This window comes from Pteropus alecto, unplaced genomic scaffold, assembly GCF_000325575.1.
Source record: "Pteropus alecto unplaced genomic scaffold, ASM32557v1 scaffold24, whole genome shotgun sequence".
Classification (NCBI taxonomy): Eukaryota; Metazoa; Chordata; class Mammalia; order Chiroptera; family Pteropodidae; genus Pteropus; species Pteropus alecto.
Window position 1 is genome coordinate 4,076,358 of NW_006439192.1, and position 24,974 is coordinate 4,101,331.

At 37.6% G+C, this 24,974-nt stretch overlaps 1 protein-coding gene across 12 annotated transcripts in view; it reads right to left on the reverse strand.

Moving 5' to 3' along the window:
- Window positions 1–443: 443 nt before the first annotated feature.
- Window positions 444–24,974, reverse strand: part of TACC1 (transforming acidic coiled-coil containing protein 1) — a 70,391-nt gene continuing 45,860 nt past the window's right edge. For 5 of the 12 annotated variants that reach the window (XM_025049866.1, XM_025049863.1, XM_006916291.3 and 2 more), the window contains 10 exons: window positions 23,998–24,058; window positions 23,115–23,235; window positions 20,450–20,502; window positions 15,270–15,395; window positions 13,514–13,590; window positions 11,545–11,588; window positions 9,994–10,154; window positions 9,048–9,154; window positions 6,289–6,409; window positions 444–5,233 (listed from right to left, as the gene is read on the reverse strand). In XM_025049866.1, coding sequence (XP_024905634.1) covers window positions 5,165–5,233; window positions 6,289–6,409; window positions 9,048–9,154; window positions 9,994–10,154; window positions 11,545–11,588; window positions 13,514–13,590; window positions 15,270–15,395; window positions 20,450–20,502; window positions 23,115–23,235; window positions 23,998–24,058 — 940 coding nt within the window. In that variant the 3' untranslated portion in view covers window positions 444–5,164. Of the gene's footprint in view, window positions 5,234–6,288; window positions 6,410–9,047; window positions 9,155–9,993; window positions 10,155–11,544; window positions 11,589–13,513; window positions 13,591–15,269; window positions 15,396–20,449; window positions 20,503–23,027; window positions 23,236–23,997; window positions 24,059–24,974 lie in introns of all 12 variants that reach the window. The other 7 variants (XM_015592870.1, XM_025049860.1, XM_006916290.3 and 4 more) reach the window with 3 other exon arrangements.

The following is a 24,974-nucleotide window of genomic DNA, read 5'->3' on the forward strand; positions in this document are numbered from 1 at the left end:
ATACTGAAAATGTTTTTCTGGTATTAACCTAGAAGAGACACAAAATGTCAACTATTTTCTGTGTGGGTCACTCTGCAATGTTTACAGTTCTGGCTTATCCCGTGTCCTTCAACAAGTCAGAAAGTTTGGAGTGACTTAGATTCTTATGACTTGAAAAATACCAGGGAAGACAAGCAAAACCAAGAAGCACCCAATTAAATACTTTGTTTGCACAGATGCTAAACCACGAAAATTTATACCGTAAGGTCCAAATTAAAAAGTTTGTTTTGTTTTTAATTACACACCCAACCAAATGCATAAAATCCCACAGAATGAGTGCAGCAAAAATGTCATCTTTTCCATTTTTAGACTGGAGCTCATAAAAATGAGGCTGTCATAAATTTTCACTTGGGGACAAAACGACTTATAACTAGGGGATAAAAAGGTATACATACACCCAAATCTAACAGTGGTAAACAGTTTTTATTCAGGCAATGAAACATGGAAAAAATATATTAGTAATCATTATAATAATTTCATTTGTGTGAGTATAACTTTTACAAATATTTACCTGACATAGAAAAGAGAAATTACTGTGCATATAAAATTTATGTAGATGATTATTCCATACAACACAGTCCTGATAGCAGTAGTCAATGCAGCGTTCATTCCTCCAGACGAGAGGCTCCTCACACACTTCATGGCACCCATGGGGACACAGTGGAAGCAGATGTGCAATTAACATTTACTTGTTGGCACATTAGTACAAATGAGTATCTACTGGCAAACACACACTTGCTAACAGCAACACTGAAAGGTTTACTGCTACCTCTGAGATTTAAAAGAAATGCCTGGATCTCATCCCATCGGGTAAGAAGGACCGAGGCTGAGGCTGAGGGTGTGGTGACCTACAGACTGCCCTGTATCTGGACTGGGGATGGTTTCTGAGTTCGGATTTTTAAATGTCCACTTGAAAATTATTCATAAATATAGAATATTAATTAACAATATGACTATGAAATTATTTTGGGGGTACATTTCATATAACCACTAAAAGGCAGAGGGGGAGAACTGTTTACAGTTCTAAAGTGAAGAATCAATATAGGGAAGGTTCAAACCACATCTCAGCTCCATGCCTGGCCTCCTCCAAATGAGTTAAGACTGCAAGCATCACACGTAGCATCTCCATATTAGAACTATAATCAGAATATATATATATATGTAATAGCTGTAACCATATTATAGTTAATAAAGTCATTCCTTAGGAATCTTGTTTGTCCAAATCTAATGGCATGCTAAGAGGCACAGAAATGGGACTGCATTTGGACAAAGAACTATGAAAAGTGCAATCTTTAGTCTCCAAAATGCTAGCTCTGGGCACTGGGGAGTGAGTCTTCCCTGGAAATGCTGTCATTTTTATTATCTTCCAGAGGATATCCTTAGAAGTGTCCAATTTCTTTACCTTTACTATAGGGAAGACTCAAGGTTTAAATAATAAATTGCTTTTTAAAAATCACTAGAATCTGGAGGCCAGCCAAACCTTTTTGGACAGAAGTCTCCTCAAAATCTTTCTTTATTAAAATCTTTGAAGATGACTTCTTAGACCTTTGGCTTGACATCTGGGATTCCCAGACTATATCTGTTCTTTAGTAAGCATATAATAATCTGCTATCTTTTAAATTCTTCAGAATATATACAGTTTTACTTTAGACTCCTTTGCCTGAATTATTTACTCTTTCAACATCTAGTTTCTCTTTTCCCAACAAGAGGATAAAGAAACTCAAGTCCAAGAGCAAGCTCGCATGGTCACAAAACTACAAAGAAGACACAACAGTCGTGTACAGTTCATGAGATGGCTACTAATTGTGGTGAAAAAAAACAAAAGGAAACAAAAAGGGAGCTTTAGAGCTTTTAGACCACTAGAAAGGGATGTGCTGAATCATTTCCAACTTGTGTACACAGATCACCAATGCTTACTCTTTAAAAATTCCATTTTGAGCTTGAGAGGCACCATTGAGCCCTTAGTTCCCTTAAAGTGAGCGCTTCACTGGCTGTGTTTGGACGGCCCAGGCACATCTGGGACAGTTTACTCTCCCTGTTTACAAACAGTACAAACTCTGGGCTGTCTAATAATGATCTAAGTATTTGTGTAAGAGTGGAAAAAGCGTGGCACAAAGGTGGAAAGGGTAACTGGCTGGAAAGAAAATTCAACTTGAGAGATCTCCCAACACCAAATATAAATCTTCCCTTAGATTCCATATCATTCTGAAAGGCTGCCAGATCCTTAGCATTTTGTACCATTTGTACCATGCTTCTGCACTTCCTAATTTGGGCTGCATCTGAAGAAGCTAAAAACCACATGAGAAAACTGGGCTTCTCAACACTTCCAGAACAGTTTTACAGAACAAAAGGTTTGGGCAGGTCACTGGCTTTCAGGAGCTTCTCCTAATAGAGTAAATCTCAAGAGGTCTGTTACTGATCAGTCAAACAAGTGACAAATTGTTCAGTCTCCGATTAAAATACTTTTAGATAAAGACTATCTACACTTAGGCAAAGTTAAAAATTGAAGTAATGGCTGTGGATCCAAGGTCTCGACAAGATCACCTAATACTCCCAAACCACAATCTAGATCAGCAACTTCCATCATCTCTTTTCATTTTTGTAACAGGGTTTATTACTGCTAACTAACATGTAATCTGGCCCCCTAGCGGCCAAAACTCTAGCCTATATTCTTACTCTCCAAGTTCTAAAAGTTCGAGGTTGTTTTGTTTTGCTTATTTTTAAAGAAAAATAAACAAACATACTTTATTCCGTCCAGTAAATTATCATGATTTGCCAGCTGCACAAGCTACATTTTTATTCTTGTTGGAGAATATCCACCTATTAAATTGGAAGAACACTTTCTTGTAATGGTCATGGCTGAGAAGCCAGCAGCAAAAGTTACTTAACAAGGGCCCTTTCGTAGTCCTTGTGCAGCAGCTTCTTTCTAAGGTCTAGTTTTTAAGGGAGTCTCTGTTACCAGTGTGCTAGGGAAGGATTGTCGTCACTTCTGCTATTAACACATAGCTACTTTTTTTTAATATACAGCAAGCCTAAAAAGAGGACTATGGATTTATAATGGAAATCACTTTAAGCCTTCTATGCTTCCAACAGATCAATATAAAACAAGTAAACATGGGTATCTCACCAAAACACAGTAGCAAAAAGGTTTAGCAATGTTTCTTTCTGCAAAACTTAGTTAATTTCCCTAATAAGGAGAGGACTGAATGAGGAAATCAATTATACCAATTGGAGACACTTACACTCCACTGCTGCTATGACTATAGCACAGCACTCACATTAATCCACAGTGACTGCTTTCAAAGCCCAAATGATTGTCAAGTCATTTCTCCAACCATAGATCATTTCTGTTGTTCTTTTTTTGTACAAAATGGTAAGACGATAGGCTTTAAAATGCAGCCTAAGCACCAATTCTGATAAATGCATATTGGTAAAACATGACTTCTGGCTTTAAAAGACATATTAACCTCCCTGGGGCTAAAGATTGCACCCGTGTGAAGAGTACACTTCTAAAGAAAAATTCATGTTTAAAGATCTATAAAGGTTCTCCACTAGGCACAATTTGTCGAAGTTGGATCATGCAATAGTTTTACAAGAAAAGTACGAAAACTTACATGTACTGAATATAGTGCATATCACCATGAAGACTTTCAGGGTGTTAAGATTAAGACAAAAGAGTGCTTTAAAACACTTGCATGGATTTGGTTTTACCTATCAAATGCTAGGGAATTCACTGGTACTACATGAAAACTTTCCATTTTGGGGTTAAAGGCCCCACCAGACTGAACCAAGTCCAGGAAGAACTAACTTGAGGAATTTGGTTTTGTGAGTGTGGATGTGCTCCCTGCGCTTCCTTCCTCCAGTATTCAAATGGCCGTTGTTTAAAAATATTCACGACGAGCTGATTTTTGGATGAGTTCACATGATTTTTACTGCCCATTTTGTTAAAAATTCTATCAACTCTGAAAAGACTTTTTTTTCAGCCTTAAAGAAAAAATCTGAAGAACAAGGCATCACACTTGTGAAAAACCGTTTCTTCACTTTATAACTGCTTATGGGGCTAGTTACCTTTTAATTATATAAGATCATCTAAACCTTTTACAAGTAGATTTTCTTTGCATATTTCAAATAGAAAGATAATAAAGAATAAATATTGATTTTGTAATAACAAATGGAAGCAGAGGAGATAAAACAGCTCTAGGATGGCCTTGCCAAACCCCAGCTCTGAAGGAGCCCCACCCTGTTGTTCCTGCAAAAAGCAGGCACTTTTAGTCTGAGGACTAAGCCCAAAGGGGCCACACTCACACTCACATTCATCAAGGCTGAAGGGTGTCCAAATATCAGGGCAACAAAACATTTGTGAAAAGTCTTCCCTAGATGTGAAACCTGAGCCTAGGGTTATGAGTCATGACAGACATGAGTCCGGGGTCTTCACATCTTCAATTCCCCCAAATTCTGAAGTTAGCATTCTGAGCCAAGACTCTATTTCAAAATAGGGCTTTACATTTATGGAAAAATGCTCTTCTATAGAGGTCTTATTTGACTATGCTTCAGGGAAAAAACAGCAGCATATGTAAATATATGTGTGAGTGTGTGTCTATGTATATATAAATGGGTACTCAGAGCCCCTGCTTGTTTATAAACTGGAAGTAACAAAAGCCAAATTATCTCCTCAAATAAAACCGCTAATATTGAAAGTTAAATTTAAAAGATGAAATAAATAGGTCACACATAAAAAATCAGACAGGTGATGAACAGGAGATGATCCTAAATAGTAGCCATAAAATCACAAATTTAACGCACTTGGAAAAGTAAAGTGACTTTAAAAGAAATTAAAGATAGAGAAATCACAAACCCAAACTTAGCAGCCTGTCTGACTGAACCTATCGATGGCGAATTGTGAAAGATGCTAGGGCTGTCAGATGCACTCTTTTTGTGAGTGCAATATGAGGGTTTCTTCCAGGGCTGTTGCATCGGCAGCAAAGCGGGACAGGCAGCAGTAGGCATGTGCTTCTTTAAAGTTTCTTTTTCTCTGCAAAGGGGCAATTATTCCTGGATAAGGCAAGATAATTGTGGTCATGAGAGAAGCAGCCAAATGCAGATCTACTGAGCTAAGAGGGGAAACTCAGTCAGTCTTTCCCAGCTTTGCAATCAGCTCATCACAGATTTTTGTCAATTCTTCAATTTCTTGGTTCTGAAAGACAAATAATATGATAATGCAGGTCATTTGTGTCCTGAGTTAAAGACAATTATTGCTAAACAGTCCCAAGACTCATTACATTCTACCTAGACCACCTAATTCAGTGGCTCTTAACTTTTCTACAGCAGAGACCCTTTAGCGAAAGGAGAGCTCTATACCCTCTCCCCTGAAAAATGTTCGCATGTTCACAAAGTTCTGCTTAAATTGAGTAGAGGATGAGGATAGCCACTGGCCTTCTGCATCTTGTCCATGAATCTCTTAGTTTTCAAATATTCTTCTGATCATAGAAATTGCCTGGGGTACTTGTTAAAAACACAAGTATTTGGGCCTCACTCAATCCATTAGTATTTCCAGGGACCTGAAATTCTGGAGTCCAACTATACCAGGAGCACTATCTTAGGGATTATCTGACCCCATGGTAAGAACCTTGTCCTAGCTGAATGGATACCACAGGCATAAGTACACAATTGGAGACACAGGGAGAAAAACACTAGAGGCATACAAAAAAATGAAGCCCAAGAATCGCTGAGCATTGAGAAATAGAAACCGCTGCTACCACTGATTTTTATTTATGTACTGAAGTTTCTCAACCACAGCACCACTGGCATTTTGTGCTGGGTCAGTCTTTGTTCTTGGGGCTGTCTTGGAAGTTGCAGGATGTTTGATAGCATTTCTGGTCTCTACCCAGTAGATGCCAGTAGCATCTCTAAGTCGTGACAACGAAATATCCTTCTAGATGTTGCAAAATGTCCCCTGCAGGGTAAAATTGCAATGAAGGGGGGAGACAGCTTCATATAGTACATAAAAGACAAAAAGGAAGAAAAGGAGACTCAAAGCCCGCCTAAGCAGTGCTTGGCCCCCTGAACTTCCTCCCTGCACCTTGCCCATGAATATGCCTGGGAGTTTCATGATTTGCCTTGTTTGTCTCCGTCTGAATCAGTGTCTGGGCAAAAAGGCAAGGCCTCTTTCATCCAGATCTACGGCAAGCTAGCCACTGCTGAAGATGAAAACCAAGTGTCTCTGTGGTCATACCACACCCCTCTCGGTACCTTCTGCTGAAGGGCCCTTTCCAGGGACTCCACCTTCATCTGTTCCTTCCGGAGTCCTGCGTGGAGAGCTGCGCTCTCGGCCTTTGCTTTTGTTCGAACCTGAGCAATCTCTTCATTGGCTCTGTTTACAGAGTTTCGTTTATAGAATAAAAAGATAAAAAACACACAGTTATCAGTCCTGGCTAGAGAGTCAGGATATTAATCACTGACATCTGTGAGACACAGACTTAAAAGAACTGATTAGGAATCAGTGACCTAAATAATTCAATTTTAATTTACAAAAACTCAGCTTATATACAACTGCTAAGGAAATTTCCATGATGTAAACCAATGGTAGAATTAATCTCAAAAGCCACATTATCCTTCGAAATTCGTGTCACTAGAAGAAGGAATCACATGTCAGTTTCTATAACAATCAGAAAAGTTTTTTTAACCCAGTACAATAGCAGGCAGGATCATCTTTGGGATCATCGCAGCTAAAGAGGCAGGATGCTAACCACTGACATCTACGGCACATAGTCCTAAGTGACTTTATTGAAGAGGTACAAAAGGAAATTTTTAAATAAATAAATAAATAAATATCAGGTGATGTTAACCAATGAGAAGATGCTAAAGACTTACTAATCAGAGGCATGCAAATTAAAGTGATAAACTTTTAAAATTTATCAGATTGGCAAAAATTAATAAGGATAATCTTGTCCCGTGTTGGCTGAGATGCCAGGAGACAGGCTCATGTCCAAATTAAGGGACCAAAAACTGGCACTATCTTCGTGGAGGGCAATATGATAGCAACTATTATAATTTAAAATGTATACACCCTCTGAGCCAGCAGTTTCCTTTTAGTAATCTATCCACAGCAAAATTCCCACTTGGCACAATGGATCTTCACTGCAGCATTGTTTGTAACGGAAAAAAGTATGAAACTAAATGCCCATCAATAAGGAATGAAATAGTCCTAATAAAAATAAAACAACCTAATAAAATAATTGGACTGAACTATATGTTCTGACATAGAGAAATGATTATGATATACTATTAAGTGAAAAAGGAAACTTGTACTATGACTCCAGGATTTATTTATACACACACACACACACACACACACACACACACACACTGGATAGTACGAATTTTCTTTATATGGCTATATATAGAGTTATATAATAGGTGTATATATAAAGGAAACTTGTTATATATATATTTACATATATGCCAAGTAAAAAAGGAAACTTGTATTATGACTTCCGTATTTTATAATATATATGTATAAAAATAAGTCCAAAGCCATTTTGGGTAGTATTTGTAAAGGCACAAAGAAAAGACTGGAAGGATATACAGTGAACTTGAATAATAGTATTTCTGGGAGTGAGAATGTGTAAAAGAGTGAACTTAAAAGGTTTTATAAATAGAAAGACAAGATAGCAAATGTACAAGTATGTATTACTTTTTAGTTAAAAAATAAAGTTGGATGAACCCTTTATACCTCTCTCCAGGATAAATTCCAAATGCATTGGACTTAAGAATTAAAAAATTAAGCCATGAAAGTATTAAATAGAAAGCACGGGAGAATATTTTATATTCAGCAAGGGAAAGGTATTTGTTACTAAGACAGGAAATCCAGAAGCTGTAAAAAAAATGACTGATAAAATTCATTACATAAAAATAAATTTCTGCATATTAAAAAACACTACAGGCAGGTCAAAAGATAAATAACTGGAAAAATTATCCACAACTCATATCACAAAGGACTGGCATCCTTAATGTAATAATATATTTATATATAATACATAAAATATACAAACCGACAATAGAAGACTGGGCAAAGAATAGAGTCATAATAAAGCAAATATAGAGCTACTAAAATGTTCAATTTCACTCATAATATAAATTAAAACTACACTGAATAAAATAAATGATCTGTTGCTTGCCCCCTCCCCACAAAAAAACCCAGCCAACTAAACTGAAATACCATTTTTTCTCTATTAGATTTGTGGAAAACCAAAAATGTGATCCATAGGGAAGAAATGCTCTCATTGTGTAGAGATATAAATACAGATAACTCACATGCATACTTAATGGTAATCATAAAAGATTACTAATTGCAGCACTGTTTGTGGAAGATTTTAAATAATCTGAATGTCCAACAGGAGGGACCAGTTACACAAATGATACAGTCCAACAGTGGAACAAATAAAAAATAAAAAATAAAAAATAAGGAAGTTCTTCAAAGATTAATATGAAAAGATTCACAAAATATACTACTAAATGAAAAAATCAAGGTATGCTATCATCTATATAAAAAAGGAGATTCTCACCATTTTAAAATAATGGTTCTTGTGTGATGTGATGGAGGTGTGAGCAAATGTTATCATGGTATATTATGAATATATCAAATCAACACACCCTACACCTTAAATTTACACGTTATATGTCAATTATATCTCAATAAAGCTAAGGGTGAGGTGGGGGAAAGAAGGGGAAAAAGTATATCTGGAAAGATAAAAAATAGTGATTACCCCAGATAAGGAAAGAGGTGGGACTCAAGTGGAAGGGGGATGGGTTGGAGGAAGATACTATATATCTTCCTAGTCTTTTCAATGTTGAACCAGGGGAAGATTCTATCATTAAAAAAGTTAAATATAACACACACACACACACAAATGCAATCTGGAGTTGCAAAACAGTGATTTTTTTTTCTTGTCTCCATCAATCTTCCCACGACACCATGAAAAGTGGAAGTTTTATGTGCAAGTTCTTACTTGTCTAGTTTTTCTTCTGCGTGGATTTTCAGGGCCTGATATCGCTGTTCCTCTTGTTTAACTCTGGCTAAGTAATCCTGAGCACATTTTTTCAAGGCTTCTTCATTCTGTTCCAAAGTAACAATTTCAAATAAAAGAAACAGGTCATTTTGTTTTTCTTCTGCTAGTAACATACCATTTAGCAGAGTTCTTATTTTAAAAAATGAGAAAATCCAATTAATTCAGATGCCTTTAAATTATACTCTATGGTAATTTGAAACAAGCACAAATAATTCTCACTGAAGAAATTCTAGATAATTTATTCATGTGTTAATTTTCAAATCAAACAGTAAAGTTCAGTTACACCAGTACACTTACTTTAAGAAGGCAGTTATTCAAAACTTATTCAATCTGATTCCCACATTAGATAAATTTGCCAGTCTCGTTTTCATTTTAATATGAAAAAAAGAATGTTCACTAATATAAATGTGTCTTATTGATGGTGTGCAATTAAATTAAATCAATATACCCACTTATATCTAAAATTGAAACTGTAACACTTTCCTCTAGAATAAGCAGCCTGAATTTTTCAGTGCTATGGCTAGAATCCCTTTCAATTTTATTAATATTAAATTGGCGAATTATCAAAAAGAATGTTTCTAGAATTCCTCTGAAGGTTCCACAGTTCTTAACTCCATGAGACTATGACTGTGCCTAGGGTTTATTTGCCTGAACCAGGAAAAGAATGACCAAGACAAACCATCCGGTAGGCCAGATGCCTTAACAACCACATAAAGAAAAAGGAGGAAAAATTCTCTGGCTTCTCTGGAACACAGGCTACAATACAAGGCCAACAGGGGCCTCAAGTCCCTATTTAAAAAGCTACCCACCTCTGCCATATACATTTGAAGACCCTCTACCAAGAAAATACACTAGTAAGGAGATAGAAAAAAAAAAGACATGCTACCTTCTTGAACCCTTCCAGAACACCTTTCAGGTTCTCATATCTCCTGAAGAGATCAGAAAGGGACCTTTCCACAGAATTAAGGTCGGCCAAGGCCTGTTCTTTCTCCATGGTCAGTTGCTGGAAGCTTTTCTGAGAGGTCATACTTGTCCTTTGTTCATCTTCTGTGAATCACAATCAAAAGCAATGGCATATTCATTCAACAAATAGTTAACAGCTGCCCTCCTTGAGCTAAGCAGTGTTCTTGGTGGTGGGGACCCAGTAGTGGACAAAACACAGTTCCCACTCTCAAGGACTTACTTTCTGGTGAGTGAAGATACTTGAAGATACAAGTGATGGAGGAAAAACAAAGCAGGGCAAGAAAGGTGGGGTTCCTTTTTTATACAGAGTGGTCTCACTCGGAGGAGAGATTTGAACAGAGATCCGAAACAACCAAGAGTGGGAGAGGACTATTCCTTGAAGAGGAGAGGAATAGCTGTGAAAATGGCTGTGTACTGGGAAAACATTAGGTGATATGGACAGTAGAAAAATATGTTTAAATGCAGAAAGACCTGACTTTGGTTTAGGGAGTCAGTCCTTACAATATTGGCAAGAAGAGGTTCTAAATTCTTATGCAGGGAGATCAACCACTGTCATTTTGGAAGGGCACCCATGGGTCCGATACAAGGAAAGCATAACCTGCAGTGGAGTAAGAACACTGCGCCACACCACAGAGATCCCACCTGGGATGATGAACGATGTGGCTAGGCCATCAACACTCTAGGTACTGGGTGGAATACTGGCTTTCCCCAGAATCCAAGTGTTGGGCATCCTCTAAAATGAACCCAACTACAGTTGATCCTCATTATTCATGGATTCTGTATTTGTGAAAATGCTTACTTGCTAAAATTTATTTGTAACCCCAAAATCAATACCTCTGGTGCATTCCTGGTCATTAACGGACATGCACAGAATGGCAAAAAAGTTGAGTTACCTGACATGCACATTCTCAGCTGAGGTTGAACAAGGCGACCTTTCTTGCTTCATACTGCACACAAGAGTCCTTTTCAATCTATTTAGAGCTACATTTTTTTTGTTTTGTTTTTGAAATTTTGTGCTTTCTGTTTAAACGGATCCCAAGTGTAGTGCTGAAGTGCAGTCTAGTGTTCCTAAGTGCAAGAAGGCTGTGATGTGCATCATGGGGAAAATACATGTGTTAGATAAATTTAGTTCAGAAATGAAATATATAGGACTGTTTGCCATGAGTTCAATGTTAATGAATCAACAAGAGATATCAAATAAGATGTATTTAAACAGAAATACACACAAAACAAGATTATGTACTGACAATAAAAATTGTGACCAGAGGCTTGCAGGAACCTAACCTTGTATTTTCCCTAGAAGCAGTAGTTCAGTATTTGCTAATTCACTGTTTGTGGCAACTTTATAGAACATTAACTACTGCAAATGAGAATTGATGGTTACCTAAGTGATAGACAAACTGAAGTTTGTATCTTGATTTGAAAATCATCTATGGGTCCTATGGCTTATATCCCAGAAAAAAAATTTCCTTACCAATCATTTGGGCAATGGTCTTTTCATATTCGGCCACAATTTTCCTTAGAAAAATTATCAGAAGAAAATTTTTAGAGAATGGAAGATAAAGAAATGCAACCCCAATTAAATACATTAAAATATCCTGACAAATTTACATAACCCATTTATCTGCTTTGAGCTCTTTTACGTTAATGTGAGATTTGTTAATGTTCAAAAATGTTTTTCTTCAGATTTTATTTTTAACAAGCCTTCATTCTATTTATATAAACAACTGCCTTCACTTTTTCTTTGCTCCTATGAGAATGACCTCAAGGCAATAGACTGAGTTTGCTTAGACAAATCAATCTTTTACAAAATAAATTACAACAGTCTTCCCTTATGTGCAGTTTTGTGTTCCACAGTTTTTGTTACCCGCAGTCAACTGCAGTCTGAAAATATTAACTGTAAAATTCCGGAAATAAACAATTTTAAGTTTTAAATTTCATGACATTCTGAGTAGCACGATGAAATCATGAGGCGCCCCCCTCGGTCCCACCCAGTACACAAATCGGCCCTTTGTCCAGCATCTTCATGTTGTATACACTACCAGCCTATAAGCCATTTAGTAGCAGTCTTGGTTATCAGATAGACTATTGTGCCATCACAGTGCTGTGTTCAAGTAACCCTTATTTTACTCAATAATGGCTCCAAAGGGCAAGAGTAGTGATACTGGCAATTCGGATGTGCTTGCTTTAAATGAAAAGGTGAGTATAGTACAATAAAATATTTTGGGAGACAGACTGCATTCACATAACTTTTATTACAGTATATTGTTATGATTGTTCTATTTTACTATCGCTTATTGTTGTTAATCTCTTATAGTGTCTATAAATTAAACTATCATAGGTATGTACGTATCGGAAAAATAGTACATATAAGTTTTGGTACTATCTGCAGTTTCAGGCATCTACTGGGGTAATGGCATTATTGTGCCTTTTCCTAAGAAATCTAATCAGAGTTTATGCTTTCCTGGCCCCAATCTACCCTTTCAGCCATTTTGTCCCTTCTGATTAAGTTCCAAGTTTTATTTTACTGTCTTAATTCCAAAAGTATTTCAGTTATTCAAAGACATTAAAGATCACCTTGTTGTGTTAACCTTTATTTTAGCAAAGTGTAATGTTTTCCTGACTGTACCCTTCCCTGTAACCCCTCCATGAGAAATGATGGCTTCCCCTTGCCCATCACTTTGACCCTGCATCCAAGTTTCTCATGATGGCTTTGTATATTCTCCAAGGGCAGGGGCCATCGTCCCTTCCTCTCCACCACACCCAGCATGGGATCTTACACCCAGTAAATGCTCAAAAAAACCCAATAATATAGGAGCCACAAATTAGTACAGACATATTTTAAATGCCTCTTAGTCATTTAAGTGTTGACTGTACAGTGTATAAATTATGCTTTTTCCCCCTCTTCTCTGATGCCATCTTTAGTTATTTCACAGCTCCTAACTCTCCTTTCTAGGGAGTAAGCAGCAAACATAAAAACATTTCAATTTAAATATGCCAATCAATTCTGTTTCCTGTTATCATGCTTTTTATAATCTATTTGGTAGTTATGAGATTCGAAGCTTTCATGTATAATTAATTTTAGAAAAGTATTATGAATTATAATGCCTCTATAACTGACTGTCAGTAAATCTCATTACTCTGTATTTCAAATGGATATTTTTACATAAATTTATGTCTTTTCAAAAGATAATTATGTGGGTTCTGCTTACTTGTAATGCTCTGAACACCCCCAAAATAAGCTACAGTATTTGATAATATAATAACTGGTTAGCAATACTCATGAAATGACATTATCAGTCACAAATTAAGGTGCAAATAGCAAAGCCCTCAAGTTCTCAACATTTGGTTCTGTGGTAAGCAAATACTTTCATCATTTCATTTGTATTAAATCTAATAATGCATAAAAGTATCCAACCCCATGCCCAAACCTCCAATCTAACCTCATCTCCAAGACCTCTTGTCGAGTTTCTTCGTATTTTTTCTTCCATTCATTTGCTTCAATCTCTTTAGTGATTATCTAGATTATAATAGAGATAAAGCTTGATTTTACCTACTCAATCTATTACAGTTTGAATTTAAGTTTGGACACTGAAAGAAACACACAATGAGGTCCACCCAAGACATTCCATCTACATTAGGAATATGAAACCCCAAAGTCTATTTAATGCTCATAAGCATTTGGAAAAATGAACTCTTAGCCAAACAAGGTCCTGGAGTGTACCCACCAGAGTGAAGGTGAGCAGAACACCTCCTGGGAAAATTCCAAGTGGTAATTACAATCTCTATAAATTTTTACCTCAGTCCAGGGTCTGGCTCTCAACTCTGTAGGCCCAGAAAACTGATTGGGACAGAACACTAAAAGCAAAGCCATCTGTCTAACAGAGACTTACCTTTACCAAAGTGGACACTAGAGCACCAATTTATTAAGATGAGAAATGAAACTGCCACAAAATCAGACTGCTAAAGTTGGTATGACCAGCATATTCTCCTTCCACACAGATTTCTGATTGCTTGATAAGAATGGAGTCAGAAAGAGGGACTCAGAAGTTCAATGCCTCCAGTCAAATGCAGCCATCTCACTTAGGCAGGATTTTGTTACACCAGAACCCTTATCCTTATTTGGAATGCCCTTGCTAACTGGAAAGAAATACTCTAAATTCATTGCCTCAAACTCTATTGCCCTGGACAGGGCTTGAATGGGCATCTGTTGTTCTTTTATTTTACTTTTCTCTGCTTCTCTCTTTCTAGTTAACACATTCTTTATTATAGTGCTTTAATCAGGATGTCAAAATCCTAGAAGCCGGTTTTTCTGCTTTGAGTGACTAAGGACATCTCTGCTTTGAACCATTTAGTGGTCATCTGATAGTTGAACTCTTAGGAGGAAGAGGTAATCAATTTTCTCATTTACAAGATTTTGGTGGGCCTCCTTAACATTACTCCCAAGTTTGAAAATAGGCCTAGCTAACATCCCTCATTATCAACCTAATGCTATTTTTTCAAGCTTTAAGAGACTTGTATCAGAGGTACTTAATTACTGTCATTGGATTATAAAAATAAAATTGCTACACCAAGAAATTACCTTCTTTAAAAAATAGGTGGACTCATCAAATAACACGAACCAAATACATAAAATATACCACAGAAATATAATGGGAGAGAGTGGTAACTAATAGTATGTAATATTATCTTTCATATCTTTTGGATCACCCAAGAAAGATCCAGCAGTGATCTATTTTGAAGAGAGCCTGCTCAGGAAAGACAATAAAGGAATGTGAGAGCTGAACTGTTTAATTAAAGAATGGATGAAGGTAGGAAACAATTTTATATTACTGCAAGTCTAGAATTTAAGGAACTTTTATGTATGAGCATATATCTTCCATAAAATGTAGGCACTGATTTAGTCACATATGTGGATAAAGTTGGTAAAATTCTATATTTAAAATTTCAAGGCTAAAAGACAAAGAAGTATACAAAATTCTTAAGGCTATTTCAAAGCATCAGCTTTTCCCCCTGGACGCCAGAATGTCAGAACTCCAGTACCAATGTGGGAATCCTTTATATGAGCGAAACAAGCTGTGGGAAATAAGAACTTCTGACCAGGGATAACTCAGGCCAACAGAGATGGAATCTGCCTGCTGGCACATGGGCTTTACAAAGAAATGGAGTGATAAGTGGACAGAACAAGAAAGCCTTTACCTCCTCTCTTATCAGGGTGAGCACGGCTGTCTTATCTGATTCACTGAGGCAGATGCCATCCAGGGGGCTCTCACCTCCACAGGCCACAGACACGGGGGCTTTCTCCATAGGGGACTCCAACAGTCCCTGAGTTGGGGAAAAGGTTACATTTAATACATTGTTTTCAGCTTCTTAATCCCAAATACTTCTTCAATAACTTCCTCATTACTAAATTGATCGCAATCTTTAAAAATATGTTTGGGGAAAAAAAAAAAAAACCAGGAGGGTTTAAAAAAATAAATCCAGTTACAGTGCTATCTAAAGGAAAAACTTGTTCTAATGATGATGGGGGCAGAAGGGCGGGGGAGGCGGCAGTTAGCTTCTGTTTAACAGATAGCCTAGAGAAGTTTTCTTATCCAAAAAGAGACAGTGTAATCATAGTGGTCAGTCACCAAAGAATTACCTGCATGAAAGAGAAAGCCAACCATGGTTAATGGCTCCTTTTTCAGAGGGTTTCTGGGGATGACGTGTTCCATGTAAATAATTTTTCAAAAAAAGTATCAATTTTTTTTACATATTGCTGCTTTGTGTGTCTCTATTTAGTCACATTGGATGGAAATGTTCCTAAAATGTATCGCTAACTTTCAGGCCTAAGGAAGCAGAAATGGCGAATATATCTGAACCGTGACCCCCACCCCCACTCTCGGATGATTCAGAATCATGAGGAATGTCAAATGCTCTGCAGTGATGTTATGTGGTAACCCAGCAATGCTGTCAGGTGCACACCATTATGTGCTCCTGTACGAAGTGGCCGCATGTAGGTCAAGATCTGTACCTGTACTTCCATTTTTTGGTTCCTTCTTGCTATTAAGGTTTCAGTTCCCTCTGGTAGCATTTCGCTTTCTGATGTACCAGCTTGCTTTTAGCATAAACTCATCACATCAGGTTCTAGAGTTACTTTTGGTTAGCATTTTGTTTTTCACAAGAATATAGATTTTGTACTATTTTCTTTCCTAGAAGGCATTTTTTGGGCTATTTCCCCTCACCTATATAAGTAAACTTTTTGTATACGTGGGGGAAAAAAAGCTGTCTAATGACATCCAAAATGCTAGCCAAAATGACCTAGGAATAATCTTAAATGTCAGTATAACTAATCAATTAGTTATTGATTAAAATCAATCAGTTCTCTAGCATCTTATTTGAACCAAGACTAAACATAAAGTCCAAGATCAACTAAGACCAGTGGTTTTTAAACTTTTCAGGGTCATTATAGATTCACTCTCTCTCTAGAAAAATGCTTAAAACACACACACATAATTTGTGCATACAGCTTCACAGACCTCATATACGGGCCCAATATAGAAACTCTGGGCTTAGGTCACAGAAAAGGGAAATGCAAAGCCACAAGCTGGCAGAGCCTATTTCTAGTAGCATTTGGGGGAAGGCAGCCCACTATGCTGACAGAAGTCCAAAGTACCCCCAGAAAAAACTCTTTCTTGAGATAGATCTATCACTAGAGCAAGAAGCTACTTGTGGTGGCAGCCTCTAAAACAGCCTAATAAGGCCCATCTCCCGGTACTAACCCTCTCGTGCAACCTCCTCTTCTTGCGTGCAGGCTTACCTAATGACTCATTTCTAAAGAACAGAATATGATTAAGTCATGGGATGCCATTTCTGAGATTAGTTTACAAAAAGACTCCAGATTCCACTCTATAAGAAGCTCCATGGAAAGGCCCACGTGGCAAGGAACTGATATCTCTATCAACATCTAGCAAGGACCTGAGACGTGCCAACAGCCATGTGAGTGAGCCTGAAAGGGGATCCACCCCAAGTTGACCGAGGTGACTGAGCCCTGGTCAATACCTTGATCACAGCCTGTGAGAGACTCTGAGTCAGAGGCACCCAGCAGCCGTCCAAGGGTTCCTGATCCAGAAATGGTGAGATAATAAATGTTTGTTGTATAGAACTAATAAACCTCAGGACATTCAAATCAACCCATTAATTTCCTGTGCCACATTTCTCATCAAGAGGCTTTCTCATAATCTTGCTTCTCATGTAATTTGCCGACAGGGAGATAATATACTAAATTAAGCTGACACATTTGGGTCATCTTTGTTGTTACATTTCTGATTCTAAACTAATACATTTATTTAAAAAACATCTTTTGGGAGTGTTTATTATTCTAAGTCAGAATCCTCAAGTTGAGTCAACTCTAGGAAATAGCCTCCTGTGCCTCCTGTGACCATCATGTTAGCAAAAATTTGGGAAATAAGTCAAAAGATTTATTAGTAAGGAAAATATCAACATCTATTCTGGAGTTCAGCATCTCATTCATTTGTTGAGGGGATAAACAAATTCAGTCTGCCTGCTTGTTTAACAACTTAATATTAACAAACGTGGTGTCTGGAAAGGCAGAATTCTGAGTTGAAGGTAGAAAATCAGATCTCAGACCATGGCAAATATTTTCAGATAAGTGGGCTCTGCAGCCTGCAGCTATCCCCTGGGTCACCCCTCTGCTTGGCCACATGCCACAAGCCTCTTGGCTCGAAATGCAACAGCTCTTATGAGGTGATAAGAGCAGAGCAGGAATTCATGCTGTGGCCTATTTGAGCCACCTCTTCCAGTCCCCTAGGATTTAACTTTTTATATTCCTTGGTCCTTTATATTGTTTATCAAACAGTGTAGAAAGCCTACAGAGTCTCCCTTCACAGAGAACTGGCCTGACGACCTCTTCCTGGGCTGGGCAATCTTATATAATTAATAAAGATGCTAAATCAGTCAATCATGTCCTTCCAAAAAGGTCCCATTTCATTGTCCCCTAATCCTTCTCCCTGTCCCACAAAGCATTTACAACTGAGGACCAACAAAGATCTGTCTACAGACAGTAGAACTCAATGGAGTCCTGGCTACAAGTTAACAGTGAGCACGGATGTCAAAAAATAATTCTCTTTGCTCATATCCTTGAAGTGGGAGAATAAGCATCACTAATATGTTGCAGTAGGCTGAGTGTGCTCATCTCATCAGCTGCCCTTGAATCCATGGAGCAGGATCACCCCTGCTACTTCTCTAACAGAGAGACATGCTTGGAAAAGCCAAACAAGCTCATCTTTTAAGAAGTTTGAGACTTCTTAAAAAAATAAATTGACTCCTAAGTGAAAAATGCTGCAGACCAATAGCTGAGAAGCAAGATGAGAGACCTAACACCCACTGTTCACTGTACGCTGGCCTTAGGTATTCTGCCCTCGCCACCACCTATTCTGGGCATGAGACTGCAAAAGAAATGTGCTCCAGAGCAACCCAGAGAGACTTTAAAAAGTAAATACTACATTAAACAGATTTCTTTATTCAATATTTTGAATATTACAATTTCTTAATGCAACATTTTTTCAACATTCTAAGTAGATATTTATTTTAGGAAGTTCAACTTGGGTTACTTTGAAAAGATCACAACATAAAATATGTTCTTTACCAGATGGGCCTAGAGACAAGTATTCTCCGTATTTCTTTCTTTCTCTTTTTCTCACCCTTTTCCTATCAACATCACACCACCTTCTATTAGCCTAGCACTTTACAGCTTCAATCTTTCATGTTATCATTTCGTTTTATCCTCACAACCACTCTGATGAGGTAAATATGTGCTACTAATTTTATGGATGAATAAGTTGGGAATCCAGAAGTTTAACCAGTTTGTTTCAAGAATTGAGTAAACCACCTGAATCTGCAGCCACACAGACCAATGTTTGGTCTATTCGTGACATCCTTTTTCAATCATCTTTTTGCTATTTTTACACACTGAAGATACTCAAAAGTGTTCCCATAGTACTTGGAAAACTTCACAAGAAACTGGTTTCCCCAAGTGCACAACCAGGCTGATCTGGTAGTGGAGTATGGAGTCTCATCTTTTCACAAGTGGGGATAGAAAGTGTCCCTCTCTCTCACAGATGAGGAAACCCAGGTGGAAGTCTGTGAGTAGCTGCACTGGGATTAGATAACCTGGCTTCCAAAAAAGCTAAGGATCGAATGAATTTCTAAACAAAAGTGATTTTGTCCAGAAACAAAAATCACTAATGTGTGAGGCCCTGTGAGGGGACAATGGTCCCAAGTCTCTACGTGTTATGTGTATGTCTTCCATACGCTCGTGCTTCCACAGGCTCTCCTCCACCTATCTACCCTCATATTTGCTCATACTACCTCTAGGGAAATACTGGGGTCACAGCCCAACAGTGAATGCTGAAAACAAGCCAAATGGAAAGACATTCTACTAAACGACTGACCAGTACTCTTCAAAAGTGTCAAAGTCAGGAAAGACAAAGAAAGACTGAGGAACTGTCACAGATTAAAGGAGACTAAGGACATGAGAACTAAATGCAATGTGGGACTTGACACCAGAAGAAAGGCATTATTGGGACAACTGGTAAAATTCAAATATGGTTTATGAATTAAATAATACTGTATCAGTCAGTGTTAGTTGATTTTGATAACTGTACGGTGATTATATAAAATGTTAACATTTGAGGAATATAGGTGAAAGATTTACAAGAATTTTTTGTACTGTTCTTGTATGTCTAAAAGTTTTTGTTTTTGTTTTTGTTTTTTTTTATTAGCTCAGGTTCAGCCTTCCTGACACCTGCCACACAGTCGGGCAGCCCTGGCTCCCACAGCCCCGGGAATACCTTCTATTATAGCATTCACCACCGGGTGTCGTTGTTTCCATTTTGTATCTACTACCAGTGCTGTTCAAAAGAAATATAATACAAGCCATATGTAATTTAAAAATTCTGAGTAGCCACATTTAAAAAGTAAGGAGAAACAGGTAAAATTAATTTTAATAATATAGTTTAGTTAACTCAATAGATCCAAAATATTATCATCTCAACATATAATCAATGTAAAAAGTTAGAGGCATTTTATTTTCCTTCTTTTTGTACCCAGTCTTCAAAAACTAGTTATATTTTATAGTTACAGGACTTCTCAATTCACACTAGCTACAGTTCAAGTGCTCAGAATCACATGCAGCTAGTGGGTGCTGCCTAGGTCATCTCAGGAGAGACTATGAACCCTTCCAATGAATAAGCTGTGTTTTATTTATATTTCACCCCCATCACAAACAGTGACTAGAATTTATTTAATGATTTAACACGGGCTTCAAAATAAATATTTAAAAAAAAAAATGAGTTCCACCCCAAAGGTTAGGAACTTACAGGCACGGGAGATCCATCTTTTTCCATCTTCTGGCATGTCTCTTTCTCTATGCCTAAAACACAGAAAGTCATTTTTGTAGTCATCCCAAGAAGTTGGTTCCTTTCCTACCCAACAAAAGACACTTGGAAACCCCAATGTAGGCCCAGAATGACATCTGTGAAGACATGAACAGTATTTCAAGACTGTCAAAAGAGCACTGGCTTTCTGTTGACCATTGTGTTGTCTGTGTTAAAAGTCCAAAATATTCAGAAGAAAGAAGAGTGCACAGTTGGCCATAAATGGAGTACAATCTACAGGTGGAAGGAACAGCAAGCCTGCCCTCTTGTGTCCATGTACTAACCCCGGGACTATTTCGGAAAGGAAACCATAACACTGAATGTTATTTTATTACCAAGTCTGAGTGAATTTAAATTCCAGCCCAAAAGGGTAGCCTCAATCTAATTAGTGTAGCAGATAAAACAATTAGCTCTAAATTTAATGCTTGCAAAACTAAATTTGTTTTCTACCTCCCACTCTACCACTAGAGGCAATATTTAAAAAAAACAACACTATGCTTGCTTTTTCTGATTAAATAAATATGTACTCACTGGAGATAATTTTAAAATATGGAAAGGCACACAAAAGTTTAAAACTACAGTCTTCCACAAAGCAATAGCGAATTACTATTTTAAAGTTCTATCTGTCACTAGTGAATTACTTAAAACGCAAATGTGACCATCACTACTCTGCTTAAAAACCTTCCATGGCTCCCCTACACCTATAGGATCGAGCCCAAATTCCTCAGTACTATCTCATTTTCCCACTTGTCTTGTACTCACAGAGAGCTGGGCATTTTAGCAACATGGCAGATTCCTTCCCATCCCTGAGAAAGATTCTCATTCCCTGGTGCACATCTACGCCTGTATCTCTCAAGACCTAGCTCAAAGGTGACTCTCCCTAGTCAACGATCTCTGATTGCCCTGGCTGAGACAGTGCACCCATCCACCTCCACATCCATCTCCCATCCATGCATGACCATGGCCTCTGTTTGCTCTCACAACATGGCTAACCAGTTACACAGAGGGTAACACTAGCTGTTCACTAACGTTGCAGACAGCACTGTATCTAATAGAACCCCAGCTCTATAAATTTATGTTGAAGAAATTTCCTCTTAGTGAAAAAGAATAATTCAACAAATATCTACCATGCACCTGCACTAGAGGAAATTCAAAGATGAACCACTCGCAGTCCTTAACTTTAAGAAATTTATCAAAGATGCCTTTCTATAATCAATACACAAAACAGGAACAGTGAAAATGAATGTGTTGGGGGCATAAAGCACAATGTGTTGGGAGCCGAGGCACAATTTTGAGACAGACCTGAAAGGATAGGCAGAATTTTTAAAGGAGATGGCAAAGAAAGGTACTTCAAATAAAAGAAATATGTGTAGGTACAAAGTACTAAGGATTAGACCGCATAACTGGGTAACAGGGTATAATGGGAAAAGGCAAACGAGATCTTGGCAAAGACGTCAGAGCGGAAAGAGGCCTGGGAAGAAATCCGGAACAGCGCCTGGCACATTTACTTTATAGATGGGAAACTGAGACCAGGGGGTGGGGAGGAGGCTGGACTTAGAAAAAGTCCAGGTTCCCACCTATTTCCCTGGTTTGATGATAGATCACGATTTTTTAAATTCTAAGTACAAAAGCCTCAAATTAAATTATGTTGCTGAAAATCTGAGTTTTTAATAATGTTTAATGTAGTCAGGAACATGATTCTAAACATTTCACAAGTCAAGTTTATGGCCACAGATATAAGTTGGGACCTGGAAGAGGACCTTGGCTCTAGAATGTTCTAAGAGTCCAATAGCAAGAAGCTTCAGCGCAGTTAGTCTGGGTTCTTATTAAAGCATTAAGAAGGATTTTATAGGGCATTGATCAATTTCAGTCTACCACATCTGTGAACAGGAAAATTTATAAAAGTTTAGCGAACTGAAAATCTCTTCACACTTCAGCACTGTGGTTAAAAGACTATGGAACCAGACTGCTGAAATTTGAATACGAGGTCTACCATTTATTAGCCATTTATAAGTGACCTTGGCCAAGTTACTTAACTTCTATGTCTCACTTTACTTCTCTGAAAAATGGCGGGGGGAGGCGAATACCTAGCGAGGAGTAATGAGTTAATGCATATAAAGCACTTAGAACAATGCCTGCGCATGGGAAGGCAATATATGTGTTAGTTATTATTATTTCTGTAAGCTGAACAATGAGCACAATCACATGTAATCACAACATGATTACAGGCCACTATACTTTAAGATGTGGTCACATTAAAATAAATTATAAAAAAATTCAAGCAGTCTCACATCAGTGTCTCCTGTATATCTTGCCACAATTATCCATATGTCTCTGGTAATGTGATAACATACCCTTTTGTGTCTCTTTTCTAGGTAAAGCAGCAAAGCATAGATCAGCATTCTAAATCCATCCTTCAAGTGACCCAATTCTCTAAATCTCTCTAAGGCGCCTCCTGCTTCAGGCTTTCAGGCATTGCTATGCTTACGTACATTAAAAAGATGAAGATATGCTTCCATACCTGCTTCTGAGGATGAAAACGCATGATTTATGGTAGACACAGGAACATTGGAACATTCAAAGTACTCCAGGTCTTCCTCTGGCTCACCTTTCACCTCGGCCCCAGCTGATTTCTGACCAGATGAAGTGGACGCCAGTTTCTCCTCATCAGTAGCATGGCCGTCCCTATTAGAAATGTCTGAAATCTGGGAGATCACTGTTCCTTCGTCCTGGAAAATGCAACAGAGAAGATGCTACCATTTAGGAGGACAAACAGTGAGAAGAGGGACAGCTCAAGAATGGCAGAGCAGCCACCATTCCATATAGATACTTGATAACAGTTAACCACAGATCTGGATACAAATCAAGGAGGAAGCTGGAGACTCTCGATCGCGAAATGTATTTTCTAAAACCTAGCTTTTGAAATTCGAATCTGAGGTTTGAAAAATTAATCTTTTCTAGCCTAAATTTATAAGTGAGAAGTTTAAGAGGTCCAAAGCAAATGGTTTTTAAATATTTTGCTCATATACCTCCTAAATTAAAAAAAAAAAAAAATCTATGTATCCCATTATATTTTCAGGTGATGTCTAAAAACTTTTCAGCATAAGTTTAAATAACTGTAAAGGATGTAATATCCGGTCTAGTTTAGATATTGAGATTGCTTAATTCAATGTAGTTAAATAATTTCATATCCCACAATCTATTTAACACCAGATACGAACACCTCTTTATTAATCAGAAATTTACATCATTCCTTTTCCTCTCTGAATTTGCATTTTCAGTCTACTTCTATCAATTCAGGTTCCCCTATCTTATTGAAAGTGGTAAGTTAAAAAACCATCTGACTTAGAAAACAATTATTATCCAGTCATTAGAGTCAATCACCTCCTTAAAACCTATACCAATATTTCAAATATTCTCTCTGTTTGGTGCCTCAGAGGTTTCACATCCAGTGGTAATGCACCTTAGTGAGACTGTAGGCACAGACTTACCTGAGAACGCTCATCCAAAGCAAGAGACTGCGTTTCATATTTCTTCACCTTACAGCCACTCCTGGAATAAAAAAAAAATAATAACCAAGCTGGTTTGGAATCACACTGACAACTTCCAGGTTATGAGATGGAGCAGAGATAGCAGTGTGTGCAGATAGAAGCCAAGGCATACAGCACCACACAAGTCATACATCTACATGGTAGAGATGGGAACACCTTTTATGTCTCTGAATCTTCTTCCAAGAGACAGGGCAAGCAAAGAACTATAGTTCATTCTCTGAAAAGACTTCCTCACGTGCTTATATGGAATGTTAAAACACAAGTACTCTGATCCCTACAGTTTTTAATTACAAAAGCCTTTCAGAGGGCAACCTTAGCACCTAGAGATATTTGGTTCATCTGATCCCTACTCAGTTGGCTTTGCCATTCATTAGAAAAATTACCACGCTGGACCAGATTCTTTAAAAATTCTTTATTGCACTAAAAGCCATAGAAGTCTGATAAGACAGCTCCAGACCTGCGCACTAACAGAGAAGAACTGTGGTCAACAGAAAATATAAAAATAATATCTGCGTATACTGTTACCATTCTTATTAAGTAGTAAGATAGAAAGGAACGTCATGGCTGGAATTAGGGAAAGCTCAAACTACCTGTTATTTTTAAACTAGCATATAATTTGTGACCCGAAGATTAGTTTAGATTTTGTTCCATTTTAATGAACTTAAATTTTCTAGTAATGTCACTCTGACAAAAAATATATAATTTACAACTTTTTCTTGTGTGGGGAATGAAAAAAAAAAAGGCAAGCATATGTTACCAAATGTACGCAAAAACTATCTAGTTCATGATTTTCTTTCCTAATGCTTGAGTGCCACCCCTGCCATCAAACTCGAGTTGACTCAGTAAAATTTTGCCCTACTCCAACCCAGCAGCCTTATCCTATCAAAAAAAGCCAACTATTTCCAACATTAAGTATC